The sequence below is a fragment of the Camellia sinensis genome, chromosome 9 (assembly GCF_055761805.1).
Source record: "Camellia sinensis isolate YWXY chromosome 9, ASM5576180v1, whole genome shotgun sequence".
NCBI lineage: Eukaryota > Viridiplantae > Streptophyta > Magnoliopsida > Ericales > Theaceae > Camellia > Camellia sinensis.
In genome coordinates this window covers 108,350,674-108,374,102 of record NC_138969.1, presented here as the reverse complement: position 1 = coordinate 108,374,102, position 23,429 = coordinate 108,350,674, and the positions used below count along the sequence as shown (strand labels likewise).

General features: G+C 37.1%; 1 protein-coding gene across 1 annotated transcript; it reads left to right on the top strand.

Annotated features, from left to right (window-relative positions):
* Positions 1 to 17,468: 17,468 nt before the first annotated feature.
* On the top strand, positions 17,469 to 17,837 carry LOC145799678 (S-protein homolog 5-like). The gene has a single exon (XM_082889288.1). The coding sequence runs from the start codon at positions 17,469 to 17,471 to the stop codon at positions 17,835 to 17,837; it is 369 nt and encodes a 122-aa protein (XP_082745414.1).
* Positions 17,838 to 23,429: the final 5,592 nt, after the last annotated feature.

Genomic DNA, 23,429 nt, shown 5'->3' with positions numbered 1-23,429 from the left:
CAACTCCGGTGATGACGGACATGTGGCCTTCGGCACCGAGTCAGGGTTTCCTAAATTTCCCCATTAAAAAAAAAATATTTAGGTGGCGACTCTGTATCTGGCAAAGCAGTCCATGTTTGGCACTTTTTTCAAAAATCTGTTTCTCAAAACGATTTGCCGGATTTGGACTCTTTGGTTCAGATTAAGAACCGTGACACAAATCGAGTCCGAACTGTAGCGAGGGCCCCCCGCGCGGGCGCGTCTACACTAGCATTCTCAAATGCTCAAAATAATGCGTGCCAAATGCCACATCTAGAGTAAACTGAGCGCCGCCCGCAGGTGGTTCATCCCCTGATCACATTACATTATCCTCCAGGTTCACTAATCCAGTGACGATAAACTTTGCTGAGCTTGGTGGGATGATGACCTCGTTGTCAATCAAATCCTGTACTTTGTGGCGAAGACGAAAGCAACTGTCGGTGCTATGACCGGTCTGTTGATGGTACGCACAGTACTGGGTAGTATCATGACCGGGCGGAAGACAACCAAGGAGAGGTCGAGGCTTGAGGGGCTTGAGATGGCCCTTTTCAGCAAGGATTTGAAAAGCCTTAGACAAAGGCATGTAGAGGGCATGAAAAACCCTGCGACCTCGGGGTTGATACTTCAAGGTTTGTGGATTTTTGTTGGGCGCACTAGCAAAGGGGTTAGCAGGTGCTGGCTTGGTTTTCTGGTCTCTTCCGAGTGCAGGATTAGAGCTAACAGGATCGTTTCTGGTACGACAGCCCTTCTCCCAGTTTTCCACTTGATTCGAACTGCTCTCATACTGAGTGACGAAAGTGTCATCCACAGTTTTTGCAACAACTGCGAGTACTTGCTGTTTGTTTAGTCCGTCGACTTTCAAAGCCTCAACAGTCCACAGAAGGTTTTCATAAGGATCGATGTCTACCCCCACCTTGTTCTTTTCACTCGCCTCAACTTGGTCGAAGGTTTGGGTTGCTACATCAGAACGGAGCCCTACTATTGTCGACATGTCATTGCCCAAACTCGGAGTGGCTTCAGATTGGCCAATTTCAATTACAATTCGTCCCAGGAGTGGGGAGTCATTTGGCGTGAGATTTCCGGCATGTGATGTGGTTGATGGCGGAACCGATAGTCCAAAGGATAGATCAGCCACAGTTCTCTGAAGATCGCTGATCATTCCCATCAGCTCAAAAGTAATGGGCTCACGGGTTTGAATTGATTGGGGTTCCAAGACTGGATATGTGGTAAGTGCCCCAAATGGGTGTTGCATTTCGGCATCGGTTTCACCCAGCATGGTGATTCCCTGGTTTAATGCCGCTGTCATGACCACAATTTCTTTTGAACTCTGCGTCATCATGAGTCTGCTGAATTGAACAGAGGTGATGTAACTGGCGACTAACGGATCAGATAAGCCGGTGAGCCTTAACTCACCTTTCTCTGCCTTGCCTCAGCGAAGGAAAACACTGGCTGCTCTGAACTGAATCTCTGACCCGACAAAGTCTATCAACAGAAGTCCAATGTACCTGGGGGATATCGGAGCCTTCTAAAGCTATGGTTCTAGGACTACCTTGCAAAAGAAGAAAACAGATAGCATCTCAGCCTGATTTCATTGGAACAGATACGAGCACAGCTGAATGACTGCACTCTTTGTTGAATTCTGCCCAAAATTCTGCCTGTAAAATGATACACTTAGGTAAAACTGATTCCCCCAAATACTGATGCCCTTGGGCCTGATACCCAGACTTGCTAACTGATATATGCATTCCTGTAGAGGCACACTCTAAAAGCACATAGCAAGCAAATGAGAGCCAAAACACCCCTATGTTGGGGTAGGGTTTCCCTGTCCTATCTCGTCAGGAGCTAGGGTTTCACTACGCACACAGCGGTTTCAAACAACCTACAATTGGGTAAGCAACTTGTCCTAGTTTGGAATGGTCACTATGGATTCCGATATGCACTAGGTCGAATGGTCAAAAAGGGTGCCTCGGCAACAACCGAGGATTGTGAGCCCGTCGTGGAAGAGCCCGCAACCGGTCAGCCTTATGGCACACACTTCTCAAAGCAAGCCTCCGGCAAACCGTTCAGGAATAGCATGCGGCAAACACGGTGTTCTAGGCGCACCAATGCAAATGCAATGCAAAGAAACACGTAAGTGTTAACAAAACAAGATATCATGAGTTCGAGTCAAGTTCTCTAACTCCCCAGCAGAGTCGCCAGAAACTATAGACCGCCCCCGAGAGAACTCTCGATCTCTGCGCCGGCGAGGGCGCGAATTCGCTTGTTTCTCTAGCTACTACAGTTTGGACTCAATGTCACGGTTCTGAATTGAGTCTTACAATGTACGATGTAAGACCGATAAATCACCAAAGAGTCCAAATCCGGCAAATCATTTTGGAAAACTGATTTTTATAAAGAAGTGTCAAACATGGACTGCTTTGCTAGATACAGAGTCGCCGCCTAAATATTTTATTTTGGGGAAATTTAGAAAACCCTGACTTGTGCCTAAGGCCACGTGTCCATCATCACCAAAGTTGCCTCGTCTTGGAAACTTGGGTACAAGAGGGAACGGTCATGCAATGAGCACCCCCGCTCGCCCGATCAAAGGTCAGCCTAAACTAAGCATGATATTTTGTTTTTGAAAACACATGTGTTCTTATTCCGGTTATTAACCTAGAATTATTATGTGATGTGCGCAGCGTGAGAGATTTTGAGAGAGAGAGAGACAGAGACAGAGAGAGAGCGAACTAGAGTTTTACACCCAGATTTGAGTTTGTTGTAAAAGGGAAAGAGCAAAGCAATCCAGCGGTAGAGAAGATGGGCTGTTTGCTTACAGAGAGAAAGAGGAGGGGATACAAGCGTGAGAGATTTTGATTCATTTTTTTATTAAAAACAAATGTCAGATGTTTTCTTATAAAAATCGTATAATGAAACAAGTTGCAAACTTCCGGCGATGAAAATATGTTTGTTGCTAAAAATAAAAATCTTTGCCAACTAAAAGATTTTGTTTCCAAAACAAAGTGACTAACAGCAACACATATTTCGTTGCCAAAAAAACATGGTCATCGCTAAAAAAATTTCATTTTTGGAGGAAACATTGTCCCTTGGCACCTCATTAATATTTTCAATCTATAGTGACATATTGAGAATTACGTTGCTAAAAGTCTACCTTTACCAACGAAAATGATTCTTGTGTCGTAGAAAGTGCACTTTTGGCTACGAAAAATATACGTCATCTCCGAAAGTTGTCGCTAAAAATGTAATTTCTTGTAGTGATATTTTGTAAATATCTTAGGTGAAATGAAAAAATCAACAAATAATATAAAAATATGAGGTTAGAGTTGCACCGATGTCATCGAGCGATTTAAAAATCTGTTCCCAAAACATTCTGAAACAATCTACACAAAAGGCTGCAAAGTTATAAATACGTGCTCCCCAATACTATTTTTCCCAAATTGAAACCCCAGATTCATTTTTTGCCAAAACTTTTTATCGCTCTCTTGTTTTTTTTTCTCTGTTCAAATTCAATTCTCTATGTCCTTGGTTTTTCGATCCATATTAGAGTTTTGTCATGCTCGAATATGGATCGAAAAAGCAAAGACAGACAGAATCGAATTTGAAGAGAGGAAAAAAAAACACGAGAGTGATAAAAAGTTTTGGCAGAAAGTGAATCTAGGGTTTCAATTTGGGAAAGATAGTATAGGGGAGTGTGTATTTATAACTTTGCGACCTTTTGTGTAGATTGTTCCAAAATGTTCTAGGAACAGATTTTTAAATTGCTCGATGACGTCGGTGCAACTCTAACCTCATATTTTTATATTATTTGTTGATTTTTTCATTTCACCTAAGATATTTACAAAATATAAATTTTTCAAGTTTCCAAAGAATTTTTCAACGTAAACAAGCATGAACGAACAAATAAATTATTTATAAAACTCTAAAATTCATGTAATTACATGGAATATTCAACAAACATGTTATTGTCATTTTCCATAAAGAAATTCCTAAAAATAAGTTATGAATAATTTTGTAAAATTTCAAGAAATTTCGTGACACAGATTCATCACATTTTGTTAAAATAATTCCACACTTAAAATTTATAAATTAATTCTACAATCTAAAAATTTATTATGAAACTAGACTTCTCAAATTTCATTTTTTATTTAGAAATTACCATATTTGGTTTAATATAGGATTTTTAATGATTTTTCAAACATGCAGTAAAATCTGTCTACAGTTTCAAATTTAATTAAAATTTTGTATAAATTCGTAAAAAATTATAATAATTTTTTCAAAAATTCTTGGATGAACTAAGCATCATTCTTAACAACTTTGAGTATAAAATTGTCTAAAAATTCGTGCAAGTTTTTGGCAAATTTAAGAGTCATATAACCAAATCAAATAAAATCTTTAATCATCTCTTTAATGGCACAAACTACACATGCAAGCCTAATTCCAAAATTATATCATGATTTTAAGGCTACTAATATAAAAATATCCTTCAAACATTTGATATACAAATCACAAATTTACATACAACTATAAATAAAATTCTATCTACAATTTTAGACATTTTATCATATGAATATAATATGAAAATTTCAACAATTAAAAATAATAAGAGGGTTGAGAGGGTTTTCGTACTTAGTGGTAGGATTAAAATGAGGTAATGAAACGATAAGAAAAATTGTAAACTTCTTTATTCTTCTACTCTTCTTCTTCCTATTTTGACTTAGCTTTGCTCAAAGAATTTTTTTTTTTATTTTTAAAATTCTTCTCCGATTAGCTGAGAAGAGAATTGCAAGCCATATATATATAGCAGCTTCATCAAAACACCTTAGGCTCTCTCTCTCTCTCATCATTCTATTACATCCCATCTATTCTTCTAAATCCAAGACTAATCATAATCCTTATAGCGATCCCGGTTTTCCCTTCATTGTTTAACAGTATTCCAGACTTAGGTTTCGTGAAGTTGGTTGTTGTATATGTCTTGTTGTCATCCTTTTATTCCATATATTTGAGTTTTAGGATGCATTGGACGTGTTTCGAACAGGTTGGTTGAGCTTAAGTCCCATTCCTTGTTGCCCAGTTTTTGGTGGTCCGCTCGAGCGTGTCCCTTTGCACTCGAGCAGATTTTACACACTTTCAGCATTTTGTGCCTCTGCAAAACTTCTGCAGGTGCGTTTTTCATGCCCGAGCGGATTCCCTTACGCTCGAGCGGGTAGCGCTCGAGCGGGTGTTCATGTTTGTAAAAGTACTGGAAGAGTGTAATCTACGCTTGAACGGCTTTTCTTTTGCGCTCGAGCGGGTGTATTTTGTTTTTGTCTCTTGGCGCTCGAGCGGGTCTTTCTGCGCTCGAGCGGGTTCAGTTTTTGGGCTTGACGCTCGAGCGTCCTATTCTCCACTCGAGCGAACTAGTCGTATATCAGATGGCAGCTGGGTGATTTTGAATCACTTTTCACATTTCCTCTCTCTCTCTCTTACTTTCCTAAACCGTCTTTTGAGAGCTCCTCTCTCTAGAATCTACCTTTTCTCTAGGGATTGATCTAGCTAGAGTGATCTCCTACCCTTGAGCCTTTACAAAAAGTGTAGAGCTTGGTGTGGGCTTCCTATCAATCCGAGAATTTCTTGATTTGGAGCATATTCGAGTTTCTCACCTTCTCCTTTGGGTCTCATCTCTTGAGGTAGGGATTCCTACTCATTTTTATGTGCTTTAACCTAAATATTGAGCTTCTTGTATAAATGGTTTGAATTGGGAAGTTAAGGTTTGTAATGTGTGGTGTTGGAAAAAGGGGTTTTGGTTCTTTGATTCAAACATGAGTGTTTTGGGTCTAAAATGGGAGGTTATTGATATTGTTAATAATATTTGGACCTTTGGGTCAATATTGAGAAAATTGGGGAAAATGCCATATTTGGGTATATTTGGGTCATTAGTGTAATTAATGGCAAATGTTATGGAAGTGTTAAATTGAGTAGGAAATAATGAAATTGGTTCATTATGAGATAGAATGGTGGAGTTGGATTTATTAATCGCTCACTTGAAAATGTTGAAATTATATATCTGTTGAGGCATTTATTATCTGTTTAGAAATAACTGCTTTGGGCTATCGGTGGAGGATAGGCTTGATTGTTGTAGACAATGCGCGATGATTAGGCAAACTAAAACTAATCAAGTGAATGAGTCATCGAATATGACTGTTGGAATAATACATCAAATTTGTGTATTGATTGATTATGTATATGATATGTGTTTATATACATTGTGTTGTGTAGGAGAAGAAAGGGAATGTACTCCACAGTTTGGGAGGAGATAGGGGATGGACTCCTAAACCGTATGTTATGTGGGAGGAGATAGGGGATGGACTCCATTGATACAGCAAATATGTGTATCTATCGAAGTGTTGATACAGCAAGTGTGTGTATCTATTGAAGTGTTGATACAGCAAATACGTGTATCTATTGTAAAATATGAAAGTGTTTGAATATGATGTTGATACAGCAAATATGTGTATCTCTTGTGAATTATGGAAGCGTTTAATTTGAATTGCTATCTCAATTGAAATGGAAGCATTATTGATATGAGGTATAATCTCATTTAAAGTATATGGCCAGGTTCTGAGCCAGGATTAGGAAATGGAACATGGACACATTTGTCATGTAGTTGAAATGGGTTATGAATTGGCTTATGTGAATTAAACATTTATCTAATGCCCATGTTTTAGTTATTGCTCATACTATGTTTAGCATATCTCTACTGGGCATTGGGTCACCCTATATGGGACATCATTTTCAGGTTCAGGTAGTATGCCGCCTCCGAGGTCTTAGCTTGGATGGTTGTGGGAGTTGAAGACTCTTTTGTTTATTTTTGGTTATCTTTTGTTGTATTACATATAAATTCAAGCCACGGGCTTAATATGTATTGGAGTTAGTACACTCTCTTTTGTAACCAACTGTTGGCTTGGAAAGTTGTAAGCCCATAGGGCATTTACTTTTGTTGTCAACATGTAATACATTCTGTAAGAATACTCTAATTTATGAAATATGATATATCTTTCTTGTATCATGAATGTCTGTTTATGGGTTTATTTTGAGGGCGTTACAACTTGGTATCAGAGCGTACCAGATTTGAATACTTTGGGTACGTGGGAAGTGATTAGTATCACAATGGGTTTGTCTCGCTTGTTAGAGATTTATGTATGATAGTATGCGTTTATTTGATAACATGCTTATATGACTATATGGGTCTGGGATTTAATTTCTAGGATGTTGATTGGACCCTTGGGTTTCTGTGAGTCTTGTTAGAAAAGCACTTGATCAATGCTGTTTCTAACTGGAACTCTAGTAACGCCTCGGGACTATCATTATCCGGAAATGAAATTCGTAAGTGCTTACGTGATTGTGTGCTTACGTGGAATGAATTACAGTTGTCCGTGCATTAGGACGTGAGTGTTTTAGCTTCGGCACATTTATGAATGTGCTAATGTTCTTCGTTACCTTAATTAGGATGTTAGGACGAGGACGAGGACGTGGTAGGCGTGGTAGGCAGGAGATGCCTTTACCGGATGATATTCCGATGCAGCAAGAGGGTGTTGGTCAGGCCAATGTGGCTGAGCCACCGGGTCAACAGGCCATGTGAGCCTTAGCCCGCGAGATAGCAGGTGCCTTGAGGGAATCCATGGGTATTCTCAAAGCTGAGAATCTAGTTCAGGCCCAGGTTGTCGATGCAGGGCCTTCCTTTCTGAAGAGGGAGTTTTTCTAATCTAATCCGGACGAGTTTGTGGGGAATCCGAGAGAGCCACTGAAAGCTGATGAATGGCTCGAATAGATGACGAAGACGTTTGAGATGCTTGGCATCGAAGACGGGGCTTTAAAGGTGACCTTGGCATCTTTCCAACTTAAGGGAGATGCGGGTCAGTGGTGGAAGTACATGAGGGGTTGTATTGGTGGCACGTGGGAGGCTTTTGTAGATGCTTTTCAGGAGAAGTTTCTATCTCCAGCTGCTAGGGAGAAACTAAGAGACCGGTTTTGTCAGCTCAAGCAGCTAAGTTTATCAGTGGCCGAGTTTGAGGCCGCATTTACCAGTCTATCCAGGTTTACACTTGAACTTGTGGCATCTGAGGAACGTCGTTGCCTTGAGTTTAAGAAGAAGTTGAGGCATGGCCTCAAGATGAGAGTTGGGGGTTCTATGACCCGGGACTATGGGCGCCTTGTAGATGCTGCGGCCCATATGGAGATTATGATGCAGAAGGAGGAGGAGAGGCAGAGGGGCTCCAAGAGGAGTTAGGATGGCCAGGGTGATGGTAGGAGACAGAAGGGTTCTAACCCTCAGCAGTCTCAGGGTGGTTTTGCTAGATCTACCTTTCCAGTGCCGAGTGCAGGCCCTGGGAGAGGCAGTCAGGGAGACGTGACCTGTTACAAATATGGTCAGCTAGGCCACAAGTCTCCAGCATGCCCGCAGAAGGGCGGAGGGCAAAGAGCAGCTTCATCTTCGGCTCGACCTTAGAGCCAGAGTCAGGGCAGAGGCCAACCGCTCTCTTGTTACCAGTGTGGTCAGGCGAGGCACCTGAAGAGGTTTTGCCCGCAATTGAGTGTCACTTTTGGTGCATTTGGGCAGAGGCAAAGTTTTCAGCCAGCTCAGTCAATTCAAGCCTCGAGGGCCAATCAGGGAGCTTCGTCGTCCTAGTCTGTGCAGTAGTCTTTTGCTCCTAGAGGTGAGCAAGTAGATCAGGGGCCTACAGGGTGCGTGTATGTTGTTACCGCACAGGATCTTGTACCGGCTCCAGCGGTTGTGAGAGGTACCTTCTTGTTTTGCAACTCGGTTGCCAATGTGTTGATTGATACGAGTGCATCTCATTCCTTTATATCTGCTACATTTACATCTATTTTGGGTTTGGAGTTGGCACAGTTAGCATCTCCTATTTGTGTTGTATCACATGTTGGGGGTGAGTTGATTCTGAAACAAGGGTGTAGAGGTTGCGATATAGAGGTAGCTGATCGCCGACTTCCATTTTCATTCGTAGTTATGGCTATGTTGGGTTTTGATGTGATTTTAGGTATGGACTGGTTATTGTCATACCGAGCTGTTATTGATTGTTACCGCCAGAGGGTCACAATATGTACCTTGAGCGGGGATTGTTTCCATTTCTTGGGGGATCGGGTTGGTAGTGTGTTGCCTCCGGTGTATGATCCGCGAGGGCGGAGTGAGCTTAGTGGTCTTCTTGCTAGCCTTATGAGTAGTGAGTGTGATGAGACCGGGGTTGAGTTTTTGAGAGTGGTTTGTGAGTACTCGGACATCTTTCCCGAGGATCTTGTTAGTTTGCCACCTCATCAAGAGATAGAGTTCTCTATTGATTTAGTGCCTGGCACAGCGTCGATTTCTATGGCACCTTACCATTTTGCCCCAGCCGAGTTGAGTGAGTTGAAGATTTAACTCCAGGAGTTGCTGGACAAGGGCTTTGTCCACCGTTGCGTTTCGCCGTGGGGAGCACCGGTCCTCTTTGCTAAGAAGAAAGATGGAGCCTTGAGACTTTGTATCGATTACCGGAAGTTGAATTGGGCTACGGTCAAGAATAAGTACCCTATGCCCCGTATAGATGATTTGCTTGACTAGTTGAAGGGTTCCCGTTGTTTCTCTAAGATAGACTTGAGATCGGGTTACCACCAGTTGAGGGTCAGGGAGGAGGATATTCCGAAGACGGTATTCCGTACGCGATATGGCCACTATGAGTTTCTGGTGATGCCTTTTGGGCTCACCAATGCACCGGCAGTGTTTATGGATTTGATGAACCGGATATTCCGGGAATTCTTAGATCGTTTTGTGGTCATTTTCGTGGACGACATCTTGATTTATTCGCCTTCGGATGAGGAGCACGAGGAACACTTGAGAGTGGTGCTTGAGTTGCTTAGAGCCCATAGGCTGTATGCCAAGTTTGGGAAGTGTGAATTCTGGCTAGGAGAGGTTAAGTTCTTGGGCCATGTGGTTTCCGGGGAAGGGGTGTCTGTTGATACATCCAAGATTGAGGCAGTGCAGGATTGGGCACAACCTAAGAGTGTTTTTGAGATCCGCAGCTTTCTGGGATTAGCTGGGTATTACCGCCGGCTTGTGAAAGATTTCTCCAGGCTAGCTTCGCCATTGACTAGATTGACACGGAAAGGGGTCAAGTTTGTATGGAGTGAGACTTGTGAAATGTCGTTCCAAGAGTTGAAGGTTAGATTGACCACCGCTCCAATTTTGATTATTCTGGAGAGAGGTTTGGGTTATGCGGTTTATTGTGATGCCTCACGAGAGGGTTTGGGTTGTGTGTTGATGCAAGAGGGGAAAGTGGTAGCTTATGGCTCACGTCAGTTGAAAATACACGAAAGGAATTACCCTACACATGACCTAGAGTTAGCAGCAGTGATTTTTGCTTTAAAGATTTGGAGGCACTACCTTTATGGTGAGAGATTCGAGGTATTCGCGGATCATAAGAGTCTGAAGTATCTGCTTACACAGAGGGACTTGAATTTGAGGCAGAGAAGATAGATAGAGTTTATTGAGGATTATGACTTCGAGTTGCACTATCACCCGGGTAAGGCCAATGTTGTGGCCGATGCCCTTAGTAGGAAATCCATTAGTGATGTCGCTTGTATAGCCATCCGAGAGTGGGAGATGTTGGGTGCACTTGGTGAGTTTGATTTGCTTTTGGGCGAATCCGTTGAGGCTACGACCTTGTTTTCTGTTATTGCGTAGCCTACACTTGTGACTCGAGTGTTAGAGGCACAGGGAGGTGACCTTGAGGTAGAAACCTCCGAGAGAAGATCTCCAGTGGGAAGGCTGAGAAGGGTTTGTCTGTGTATCCCGACCTGAGTGTGAGATACCGCGCCCGTTTGTTTGTGCCGGAGCCTTGCCGAGAGGAGATACTCCGAGAGTTTCACCATTCACGCCTTGCAGTGCATCCGGGAGGCACCAAGATGTATCGATATTTGGGTCGCCAGTTTTGGTGGCGGGGTATGAAGAGAGATGTGGTAGTTTTCGTGTCTAAATGCCTTACTTGTCAGCAAGTGAAGGCCGAACATCAGAGGCTAGCGGGTTTGTTGCAACCCTTGCCTATTGCTGAGTAGAAGTGGGAGCATATCACTATGGACTTCATTGTAGGTCTTCCGAGGACTCAGCGGGGTAGTGATGCTATTTGGGTGGTTGTAGACCGGTTGACTAAGTCGGCGCACTTTATCCCTATGAGCATGAGAGATTCGGTAGATCATCTTTACGACTTGTATATTCGGGACATAGTGAGGTTGCACGGGGTCCCAGTGTCAATCGTCTCAGATAGAGATCCACGTTTTACTACTAGGTTGTGGCAGAGTTTACAGAGTGCCTTGGGTACTAGATTTACCTTTAGCACGGCTTATCATCCTCAGATTGACGGGCAGTCCGATCGTACTATTCAGATCCTTGAGGATATGCTTCGAGGTTGTGTCCTTGACTTTAGTGGGACGTGGGAGAGGCACTTGCCCTTGGTGGAGTTTGCCTACAACAAGAGTTATCAGTCGAGAATCGGTATGGCACCGTTTGAGGCCTTGTATGGCCGACCTTGTAGGTCTCCAGTTTGTTGGGCCGAGGTGGGTGATTCACCTTTGTTGGGCCCGGAGTTAGTGAGGGAAACGACGGAAAAAGTTCAGCTTATCCGTAGAAGGCTTGTTACAGCCTAGAGTCGCCAAAAGAGTTATGCCGACCGTAGGAGGAGGCCTTTGGCATTTGAGATGGGTGATCATGTTTTTCTAAAAATATCACCTAGGCGGGGTTTGATGAGGTTTGGGAAGAGTGGGAAGTTGTCCCCTCGGTTTATCGGCCCTTTTGAGATCCTTGAGAGGATTGGCGAGGTTGCCTATCGCTTGGCTTTGCCGCCGCAGTTGTCCGGAATGCATGACGTGTTTCATGTTAGTATGCTTCGGAAGTATGAGCCGGATCCGTCTCAAGTCTTGCGAGGCAAGACCATTCCCTTGGTAAAGGTCTTGTGGAAACATCACGGAGTGGAGGAAGCCACTTGGGAACGTGAGTTGGATGTCCGTGAGAAATATCTGGACTTGTTTGTAAATGTTTAACCATGTATTGGGATTTTGTAATATTGATGAACTTTAAGAGCGTTAAATATGTCTTGAGTTGTAAAACATTGTATATGTTTTGATTTATGGAAGTATTTTAAAACTTGCCTTGAAATGGAAGTTTAATGTAACATTGCATATGTTGAATGTAATGTGGAAATGGAAATATATCATGAACATTGAATATGGCATAGAATTGTGAAATATGTGCTGAAATTGGTAAATTTCAAGGAAAAGCATGCTAATAATGCATATTGATTATATATTGTGAAATGCCTCTTGAATAGAGATGGAATGACCGGTAATGGGTCAGGTTGTTGAATATTGAGTTGTAATACTGTTGAGAATTGAGAAAATCTTGTTTTAGAAAAACTTGTACTTAATTTCGGGGACGAAATTCTTTAAGGGGGGAAGGTTAGAGCGATCCCGATTTTCCCTTCATTGTTTAACAGTATTCCGGACTTAGGTTCCGTGGAGTTGGTTATTGTATATGTCTTGTTGTCATCCTTTTATTCCATATATTTGAGTTTTAGGATGTATTGGACGTGTTTCGAACAGGCTGATTGAGCTTAAGTCCTATTCCTTGTTGCCCAGATTTTTGGTGGTCCGCTCGAGCGGGTCCCTTTGCGCTCGAGCGGATTTTACACACTTTCAGCATTTTGTGCCTCTGCAAAACTTCTACAGGTGCATTTTTCACGCTCGAGCGGATTCCCTTACGCTCGAGCGGGTAGCGCTCGAGCGGGCCTCTTGCCGCTCGGGCGGGTGTTCATGTCTGTAAAAGTACTGGAGGAGTGTAATCTACGTTCGAGCGGCTTTTCTTTTGTGCTCAAGCGGGTGTATTTTTTTTTTTTTTTTGTCTTTTCGCGCTCGAGCGGGTTCAGTTTTTGGGCTTGACGCTCGAGCGTCCTATTCTCCGCTCGAGCGGACTAGTCGTATATCATATGGCAGCTGGGTGATTTTGAATCACCTTTCACATTTCCTCTCTCTCTCTCTCTCTTACTTTCCTAAACCGTCTTTTGAGAGCTCCTCTCTCTAGAATCTACCTTCTCTCTATGGATTGAACTAGCTAGAGTGATCTCCTACCCTTGAGCCTTTACAAAAAGTGTAGAGCTTGGTGTGGGCTTCCTATCAATCCGAGAATTTATTGATTTGGAGCATATTCGAGTTTCCAACCTTCTCCTTTGGGTCTCATCTCTTGAGGTTGGGATTCCTACTCATTTTTATGTGCTTTAACGTAAATATTGAGCTTCTTGTATAAATGGTTTGATTTGGGAAGTTAGGGTTTGTAATGTGTGGTGTTGGAAAAAGGGGTTTTGGTTATTTGATTCAAACATGAGTGTTTTGGGTCTAAAATGGGAGGTTATTGATATTGTTAATAATATTTGGACCTTTGGGTCAATATTGAGAAAATGGGGGAAAATGCCATATTTGGGTATATTTGGGTCATTAGTGTAATTAATGACAAATGTTATGGAAGTGCTAAATTGAGTAGGAAATAATGAAATTGGTTCATTATGAGATAGAATGGTGGAGTTGGATTTATTAATCGCTCACTTGAAAATGTTGAAATTATATATCTATTGAGGCATTTATTATCTGTTTAGAAATAACTGCTTTGGGTTATCGGTGGAGGATAGTCTTGATTGTTGTAGACAATGCATGATGATTAGGCAAACTAAAACTAATCAAGTGAATAAGTCATCGAATATGACGGTTGGAATAATACATCAAATTTGTGTACTGATTGATTATGTATATGATATATGTTTATATACATTGTGTTGTGTGGGAGAAGAAATGGGATGTACTCCACGGTTTGGGAGGAGATAGGAGATGGACTCCTAAACCGGATGTTATGTGGGAGGAGATAGGGGATGGACTCCATTGATACAGCAAATATGTGTATCTATCAAAGTGTTGATACAGCAAGTGTGTGTATCTATTGAAGTGTTGATACAGCAAATACGTGTATCTATTGTAAAATATGGAAGTGTTTGAATATGATGTTGATACAGCAAATATGTATATCTCTTGTGAATTATGGAAGCGTTTAATTTGAATTGCTATCTCAATTGAAATGGAAGCATTATTGATATGAGATATAATCTCATTTAAAGTATATGGCCAGGTTCTGAGCCAGGGTTACGAAATGGAACATGGACACATTTGTCATGTAGTTGAAATGGGTTATGAATTGGCTTATGTGAATTAAACATTTATCTAATGCCCATATTTTAATTATTGCTCATACTATGTTTATCATATCTCTACTGGGCGTTGGCTCACCCTATATGTGACATCATTTTCAAGTTCACGTAGTATGCCGCCTCCGAGGTCTTAGCTTGGATGGTTGTGGGAGTTGAAGACTCTTTTGTTTATTTTTGGTTATCTTTTGTTGTATTACATGTAAATTCAAGCCACGGGCTTAATATGTATTGGAGTTAGTACACTCTCTTTTGTAACCAAGTGTTAGCTTGGAAAGTTGTAAGCGCATAGGGCATTTACTTTTGTTGTCAACATGTAATACATTCTGTAAGAATACTCTGATTTATGAAATATGATATATCTTTCTTGTATCATGAATGTCTGTTTATGGGTTTATTTTGAGGGCGTTACAATCCTACTCTCCCTAGTATTACATGCACGTTTACAAGTGTTAGGTGATTAATCGCCCCACACTGCCACCGAATTTTACATTTTTTTTTAAAAATAATTAAATGTGAGTTCTCATAAGACAGATATTTAAATCCAAAGCTATAGAATTTTGAAATTTTCAAATGAGTTTGAAAAAGAAAAAAAAGTTATAAAATTTTGTCACTATGTGTTTTGGCGGGCCTAAACTAATATAGAAAATTATGTTGTTCTTATCCTTTTAAAAAAATATTAATAGGATCGTAAACTAAAACTCCTTATTTTTTTCCCTAATAATATAAGATTTTATGTATAAAATATAAGATCGTATGTAATATATATATACACACACTAGCATAATACTTGTGTTATGCATGGACATAAATAAATTCTTAATTTTTTAAACGTCACATGTAATTTTTATTTTTTAAAAATTAAAAAGTTGATTAATAATATTTTTAAAATTTGAAATTATACAAGACTACAATAATATTTATAATTTAAAACAAAATTAAATTTCAAATTAAAATTTCCTCTTTTTTTTATACTTTTTATGCAAAGATTTTTAAATATAAAAAAAATAGACAAGATTAAATGGGCCAACTAAGATTATTGTGGATTGTTTGTCACATTTCAAAGAAAAATTGAAGGGGTTTTTAGTTTAAGATCTATGATATTAAGATTTTATAAGATAAAGGGCATGCATAATTTTCATTATAGTTGGGATCGCTTAACATTTTCGTAGAGAAATTTCTACATTGAGAAATTTCAACTCTTTATTAAGGGACCTTAACTAATAAGAAAAAATATATTGGATCACTCTTCTTATGAAAAATTAATAAATGATGTTTCACTAATTTTTCTAAAAACTAAATAATTAATTCAATAATTTATTTTCTTTCAAATTTTATAATCATTGCTAATATAAAAATCGTTAGGTCTGGGACTCCAACATCAATAATCATAAGGTGTGTTTGTTGTGTCATAATAAAGCTATATTTTATTATCATAAACGGTAATAAAAATGGCAAAAGAAAGGAGTGATTCCAACAAAATTAGGATTGAATTTCCATCTAAATATTTTACCATATCTAAGGGTATAAATTCTGAGTTCGTTGTCTCTGGAGTGACAATGAACTTGCATTGGCCTGGAGTTGTTTGGAATGTCATGGATGAGATGTTGTTTGTCTCTTATCATTGATTATTGGATGATATTTCCAGTTTTAATTTCTTCATGTGGATCATCTTCTTCCTCTTCTGGAAAATCACGGTAAGGGTAAAAACTGTTGAAATTTTAATAAAAATAAAAATAAAAATAATTATTTTTATTTAATTTGTTTGACCATTATTAACATTTATACTAGTTTTAAACATTTCAGTTACATGAATTTTATTTGATATTATTATAGTACTTATGTCATATTTAATACATATATTAATAGAGTTTTAATTCTTTTATCTATTTATGTTTACTTATTTGAGTCGTGTAGATATAGAAAAAAATTATTGGAGAGTGTATTTATGTTTACTTATTTGAGTCGTGTAGATATAGAAAAAAATTATTGGAGAGTGTATTTGATATTATTATAGTACTTATGTCATATTTAATACATATATTAATAGAGTTTTAATTCTTTTATCTATTTATGTTTTAATTTTATTGATATTTTTGGGCAACTATGGTGTAGTAGTTGTATCCTTTAAATTATTGGAGAGTGTACTTAATTCCTTCAATTTTATTTTGGGAGTTTTTGGAATTGTTGTATTTTGGTTTTGGATGAATACAATTTGATTTAAACTTGTTTTTACTTTCTATATAAGGATTTTTAAATTCCAAAATTATAGATACAATTAAATGGCCAACTCAAAAATTTTTAAATTTCAAATTATATATGGATTAAATATGGGCTAAATTTGGCTATACTTTTATGTTTTTTTACTTTGTATATAAGGATTTTTAAATTCCAAACTTATGGATAAGACTAATATGGCTATACTTTTATGTTTTTTGCTTTCTATATAAGGATTTTTATATTTCAAAATTATAGACGTGATTAAATGGGCCAACTCAAAAAATTTTAAATTTCAAATTTTATGGTTATACTTTATGTTTTTTACTTTCTATATAAGGATTTTTAAATTCCAAAATTATAAATACAATTAAATGGGCCAACTCAAATTATTGTAAATTCTTTGCCACATTTAAATGAGTAGATGCCATATGTGTTTATGAATGTGGATCTCATAACTTTGTGTTTAGAAGTAAGAAAAAGGTGTGAGAAATGGGATTATGTATTGTATTGCTCTAAAAGAAAAATATCATATATAATCCCTTATCTTACATTTTTTTCTCACTCCAAGACACAAGTGAGTGTAGTCCATATGCATTTACGAATGTGCCTCATTATTTTGTGTTTATGAGTGAAAAATTGTGTTAAGAAATGAGGTTAAGTATAACATTGCTTTAAAAGAAAAATGCTTCATATAATTCAATTTCTTACTTTATTTTCTCAATCCAAGAGATAAGTGAGTTTATATGCACTGATTAATGTGATCCTCGTTGCTTTGTATAGCATTGCCCAAAATAGAAGAAAAATCAAGTTGGATTCAACCTAGATTATTCGGGGTGTATAAATGAGTGAAGGGAGGCAACAATAAGAAACACAAAAAATATAATTCTTACATTACTAGAGAGATACAATATGAAGTCATTCATTCCCTTGATCATCTTAGCATTTCACTTGCTTTGCTCAACCACCATGGGTGGTGATGCTCTTTTTCCAACATATGAGGTTCATATCATCAACGATCTTCCAACCAACTCTCACTTCTTTTTGCTAGTTCGTTGCCAATCAAAAGACGATGATTTCGGAATGCATAAGCTTGAAAGTGGTGAAGAATTCTACTGGAGATTCAAACCCAACATTATAAAAACCACTCTCTTCTTCTGCCATTTTTATTGGGATACCAAAGATGCAATTTTTAATGTTTACGATAGGAAACTAGATGATGATTATTGCTACAAGTTTAATACATGTTACTGGAGTGTTAGAGATGATGGCTTTTATTTCAGCGGTGATAATACGGCTCCGGCAACATGGTCGAAATTCAATGATTGGACTCCTTAAGTGTTATGTATGATGTAAGAGGTTATGCATTTGCCATCATCTTGTATTTGGATTATCAATAACTTATATGCAAATATATGCAAGGTTTGAAAAATTGACTATTCAAGTCACACACTATTCATAGTAGTAGAAAATGGTTTTGTGAGTGCCTTTTAAAGTTAAATTTTGACTTTGAATCTAGCCATTATATCCTATCTTACCGAATCTTATTTATCCTCTTTTGCTTTTAGTAATATTTTTAATAAGACTGTTAATATATGTAGAATTATTCAAAATTTAATGAAATAATTTTTCTTGAGCCTATTATGTGGCTTATGGTGTGTCCTAGCCCATCAGTATGTGTGGTATTGGGCCCAAAACATTGGCCTAGCATAGTACGCCTAGATTCGTTTCATGCTAGGCCTAACTCTAAATGAGTCGTGTTGGTTTGACTCATTTAATTTGCACCTCTACTTAGGACAACACAATACATTGTTAGCGAGAAAAAGAAAGAAAAAGAAATGTGATTTATAGACATAAAATTCATATAAAAAACATATTTAGAATGATTTGTCAATCACATTTATAAAATTATAATCATAATAATAGGTGTTTTGATTGAAAATTAAGAAAACCACAAAGTATCAACTCGTTTTGCCCATAATTTCTATATCAAAATTTTATTTGTATGTCAACCACTAAAAAGAAAGAAAAGACATACCATGTATTAAATGAGACTTGCCTAGCAACATCTTTATGGAATATATTAGGAAAAAATCAAAAAATAAAAATTACAAATCGGTCAGGTCTAGACCACAACCTTATGAATTGATTTGGTATGATTTTCTCAATAAATGGTTCCTGATTATTAAAATAAGTAAATCGTACTTGACAGTTCAGTTTGTGATTTTATAATAAAAAATGGTTGAGAGCACTAAAAGTGCTGCTCTAATAGCACCACTAATGATGTCCACTATCTATGCTCTTTTTGTTAGCATTCCCAATGCATTAGTGCTATTAGTGATTTTTTTTTTAGTGGTATGAATCATTATTGTTTTATAATTATGGTCCTGATTTGAAATGGAACTGATTTGTTTAAATACGCACACCTGTATAAATATGTATATAATTTGTTATTTATCTGAAACACTCATAAATTGGATTTTTTCAATTATATTTTCCGAATCATATTTTTTTACCTTTTTTTCTAACTCTAAGACACAAGTGAGTGGATTTGGTATGCATTTATGATTGTGGGCTCATTGCTTTGTGCCTAAAGTTGAGAAGAAAAAAAATAAGAAATGAGATTATGTATAACATTGCTCATTTATTATTCCATTTAGGTAAATTCAATTGTCTTCACTTGCCAAAAATACTAAAAAGAAAAAGTCAATTACATCCAGCCTATATATTTTCTGTGTATTTCATTGCACGCAAATATGCAATGAATAGGCCATTTCGTTTCGTATTACAAAAAAAAGCAGCATCAAATTCAACTCCCCATTTAAATCTTCCATCTCATAGCAGGATTTGAATGACGAATAGAGTGAATGAAAGGGAGATGCTCAGCTGGAATTAATGAAGGTTGGTTTAGGAATGCTTGCCACTTTGGCTTGTTGTAAAGTTGCTTGGCTTTGTCTAAGGCGGTTTGATTGTTTGGATTGGATATAAAGATTTTAAGAAGATATGTAATACTTAAAGATAAAGATAACATATAATATATTATAAGATATGAGATGAATTATATATACTATACAGTCACTTATACTATATTTGGTTAAGTTAGGATATAAGAAGGAAGTGATTTTTTTAACTTTTAGATTAAAAATGAGTTATATCCGACAGTGGAGATATACATTACGATTCTTTTGCATCATATACTATCTGGACTCTCTATATTCAAAGCAACCAAACATGGGATATAAGGAGGGAAAAAAAAACATGTAAACCTCATCTCATATTATATCCGGTCTCACACCTATATTTAACTTTTATATCCGGTAAACAAACATGGCCTGAGGCCTTGTTTGATTGTCCGGAAATAACATGAAGAATATAATATGCCTTGGGATTTACTCAGTATATGCAATGAATAGGATATATGGATTGGATAACATATCTCATGCTCATGTTTGTTGAGTTCATGATATAATACTGAATATTTCTTATCCATGTCTGTTTTACAAAAAAATTATGGGATATAAGAAATTAACATACATTAATGTCTATGTTGTCTCTATGCCCATCAATATGCAGTATATATGTACGTCCATCTAATCATTTGCCAATATACGTATGTATATTAAATAAAAAAAAATCAATTAAGTAATAACATAATCAAAAAATTAAATAATAATATAAATTTGTTTAAAATATATAAGAAAAATAATTTAGAATCAATTAAGTTTTAATATTTTTAAAATTATTTTCCTAAATTTAATTGTGTATTCTAAATTCTTACAAATAAAAAATACATATTATAGTTTAATGGGAAAATTCAAAAATAAAATAAAATCCATATCATAGTTTATTTGGCCCACTTATTTATTTAAATCTTAAATTGGTAAATATTTTTTGAATTAGAACTTTGAAAATTCAAAATCTTTTAAATCAATATAATTATAAATATTTTTTTTATATTTAAAATTAAAAAATTAAATTAAAACTTTGAATCTCAAAAAGGAAACAACATTTGTGTTTATAAATATTGTTTATGTAAAACTTTAGCTGTAAAAATTTAAAAATAAAATTCATGAACATAGTTTTTTTGGTCATATACAATCGGATTTTTAATATACACAATCAAATTTATGTAAAGTTCATATATACACATAATCAAATTTTCCATTGTAAAAGGGTAAAATCATACTTTTAATTCTTATCCCATCTGATGGGCGGTGGTGCTACATACACCAATTAATGTACACACTAGTGTACCAACTTGTGTTATGCCATTATTACTGGCCCCCACCTACTATACAAATTACAAATAACCAAAACCTCTAAAATTATGCCACATCATCTGTTAGTATACTAGTTAATATATCAATTGGTACATTTAATATTATTCTCTGACGAGATATGATATGATAGAGGAGAATTGGTATTGCACATCCACCCATTTTGAGGATGAACAATCTAATTATATATTATATTCTCCTCTAAAAAATATTTCAAACAAAGGATATATGGACCCAGCACTGGCTTCCCTCTAGTCTCAGATCGGATTAGAGGGTGTTGTTGGGCCCGTGGTGGGCGCTATTTTGATAATATGAACCGTTCAATATGTAGAACTCGTCAAGTACTATATGCCTGTAAAAAATCACATTGATCGAATATCGATAGCTACGATATTAAATCAGTTTTGTATTAAAAAAATGGACGGTGAAAAAATAAATGGTTGACAGAAAACTGATCCGATGAGATAACTATTGATATTCGATCAATCTAATTTTTTACAGGCATATAATACTCGACAAATTCTACACAGTGAACAGTTCAAATTATCAAAAGGGACCTAAGGTGGGCTCCTACAAACCCAACAGCACCCTTTAGTCCGATCTAAGACTTGAGGGAAACCAGGCCCATATGGACCCATAGTATATAATCTCCAATCTCACCTTCTATATCCAAGAATCAAGCAGAGCCTAAGTTTCTTGAGAGGATTGAGAAGATGCAGAAAAGCGCAATGCCAGTCGAAGAAGATTCACAACCATGGCTGCCGAACCTCCCAAGGAAATCATCAACCCTAATTGATTGGGATGAAGGAAGGTGGAAAAGGCGCGATTGTTAAAAGATGAGGAATAGAGAAAATGAAGAATGTGACAATCCGTTACTACCACCAATAACGACGATGATGATGATGATGATGAATCGACGATGATGATGACTTTGTGCATGTATATGGAGAAACCTAGACCCGATCAAGCCGACAATATCAAATTTTTTTTCCATTGATATCGATACTAGTTGAGTTCAATATCGAGATCGCTCACCAATCACAATCAATCACCTAACAGTTTTCAATCCTCTAACCAATCGTTCACTCCGTTTTGCGTCAATCGCCTCCTAACTATTTCTATTTGGTGAGACCGCAACAGAGGATTCAAGATCCGTCCTCATGTCCCAACTCTCCCGCCGCCGCACCACCACCAGAAGCAGCGACGACTGGCACGGTGGTCCTAGGCTGAAAGCACCGAAGCCTAATCCCCTAGTGGTAACCGTTGATGGAAAGATATATGCCCAAGCTGGGGTTGTTGATCTCGAAAAGTATAAAAGCAAATTTGGGAATCGAGATCTAGAACCAGTTTTTGAGTACTTATTGAATGTATAATTGTTGTTGATAATCTTAGATATTGGTAAATATAAAAGCAAAATTTGGGAATTGGGAAGAATTTTTTTTTTTGGTTTTTTTTTTTAGGGGCTAAGATAGTATTAAAAAAAAATCTAAAATAGTCAATAAGATAAAATTTCACATTAAATCCATAATCATTTTTTTCCCTAACAAATATCATATTCAATTACAAAAACAAAAAAAAAAAAAAAAAATTGATTGTCTTCTCAAACACAACTATTTTAGCCTATTAAAATAGCTAAAAACTAAAATAATCAATTTTCCAAACACCCACGAAATGTATGATTGTTGTTGATAATCTTAGATATTGCTTTTCGGGTTCTTGGTTTCATTCCGCTAATGTTGTTGATAGTAAGTTGTTTCGGTGCACATTGTGTTGGACAATCTTCATTGTATTTAAATAAATAAATTTTGTTTGTGTACTAAACTACAAGCAAAATACAAAAGAACAATAGGAAAGGAAAGAGAATGTTTGATTACAAAAATCAAACCAATAAATAAAAATAAATAAATAAATACATATTTTATTTTGTTACAAAAAAAAAATAACAGAAAATAAATTAACAACTTACTTGATTAATTTTTTGAACAATATTCTGATCAAGTCCAGTGTCAGATACTGTGCCCTCAAGACAAATTCATCCTCTCCACGGTGCTTTCAGATATGCAGACGTCTATCTCCCAGGATAAAATGATCAATCAACGAATAAATGCAGCACTACAATTTATTTGTACAACGAACACACTAAGTGTTTAAACTCGTTCTCACAGTGAAAATAATACAGCAAAAATACAGAGAATGCAGAGAATATTTTGGATGAAATTAGAGAGTAAAACCAAGTGAGAGACTTGTCTATATATAGGTATAAAGGTGACTCTTCATTTTGAATTAAACAGGTAATAAACCTGTTTGAATAGGTAGCAGACCTATTTGGTTTGAATGGCACTGTTTGGGTTGGAATTCAAACAGATATGAATCTGTTTGGGTTTGAATTTTGAACAAAACCTGTTCTGGGTTTGTAATAGATTCGGATCTGTTGGACAGAGGTGCGAACTGTTTCAAAATTTCAAAAATTGAAATTAACCTGGACTGAAATTTGAAATTAATTTCGAATTCTTGGACAGATTTTATTTCAAAAAATAAAATTAAATCCAAATGTTTTTGGCCCAAAAAGATTTGTATTGGGCCGGACAAGCCCAACCCAACCACGCACCCGCACCCAAGCCCAGGCCCAGCCCAGCCCAGTCCGCCCGGACGG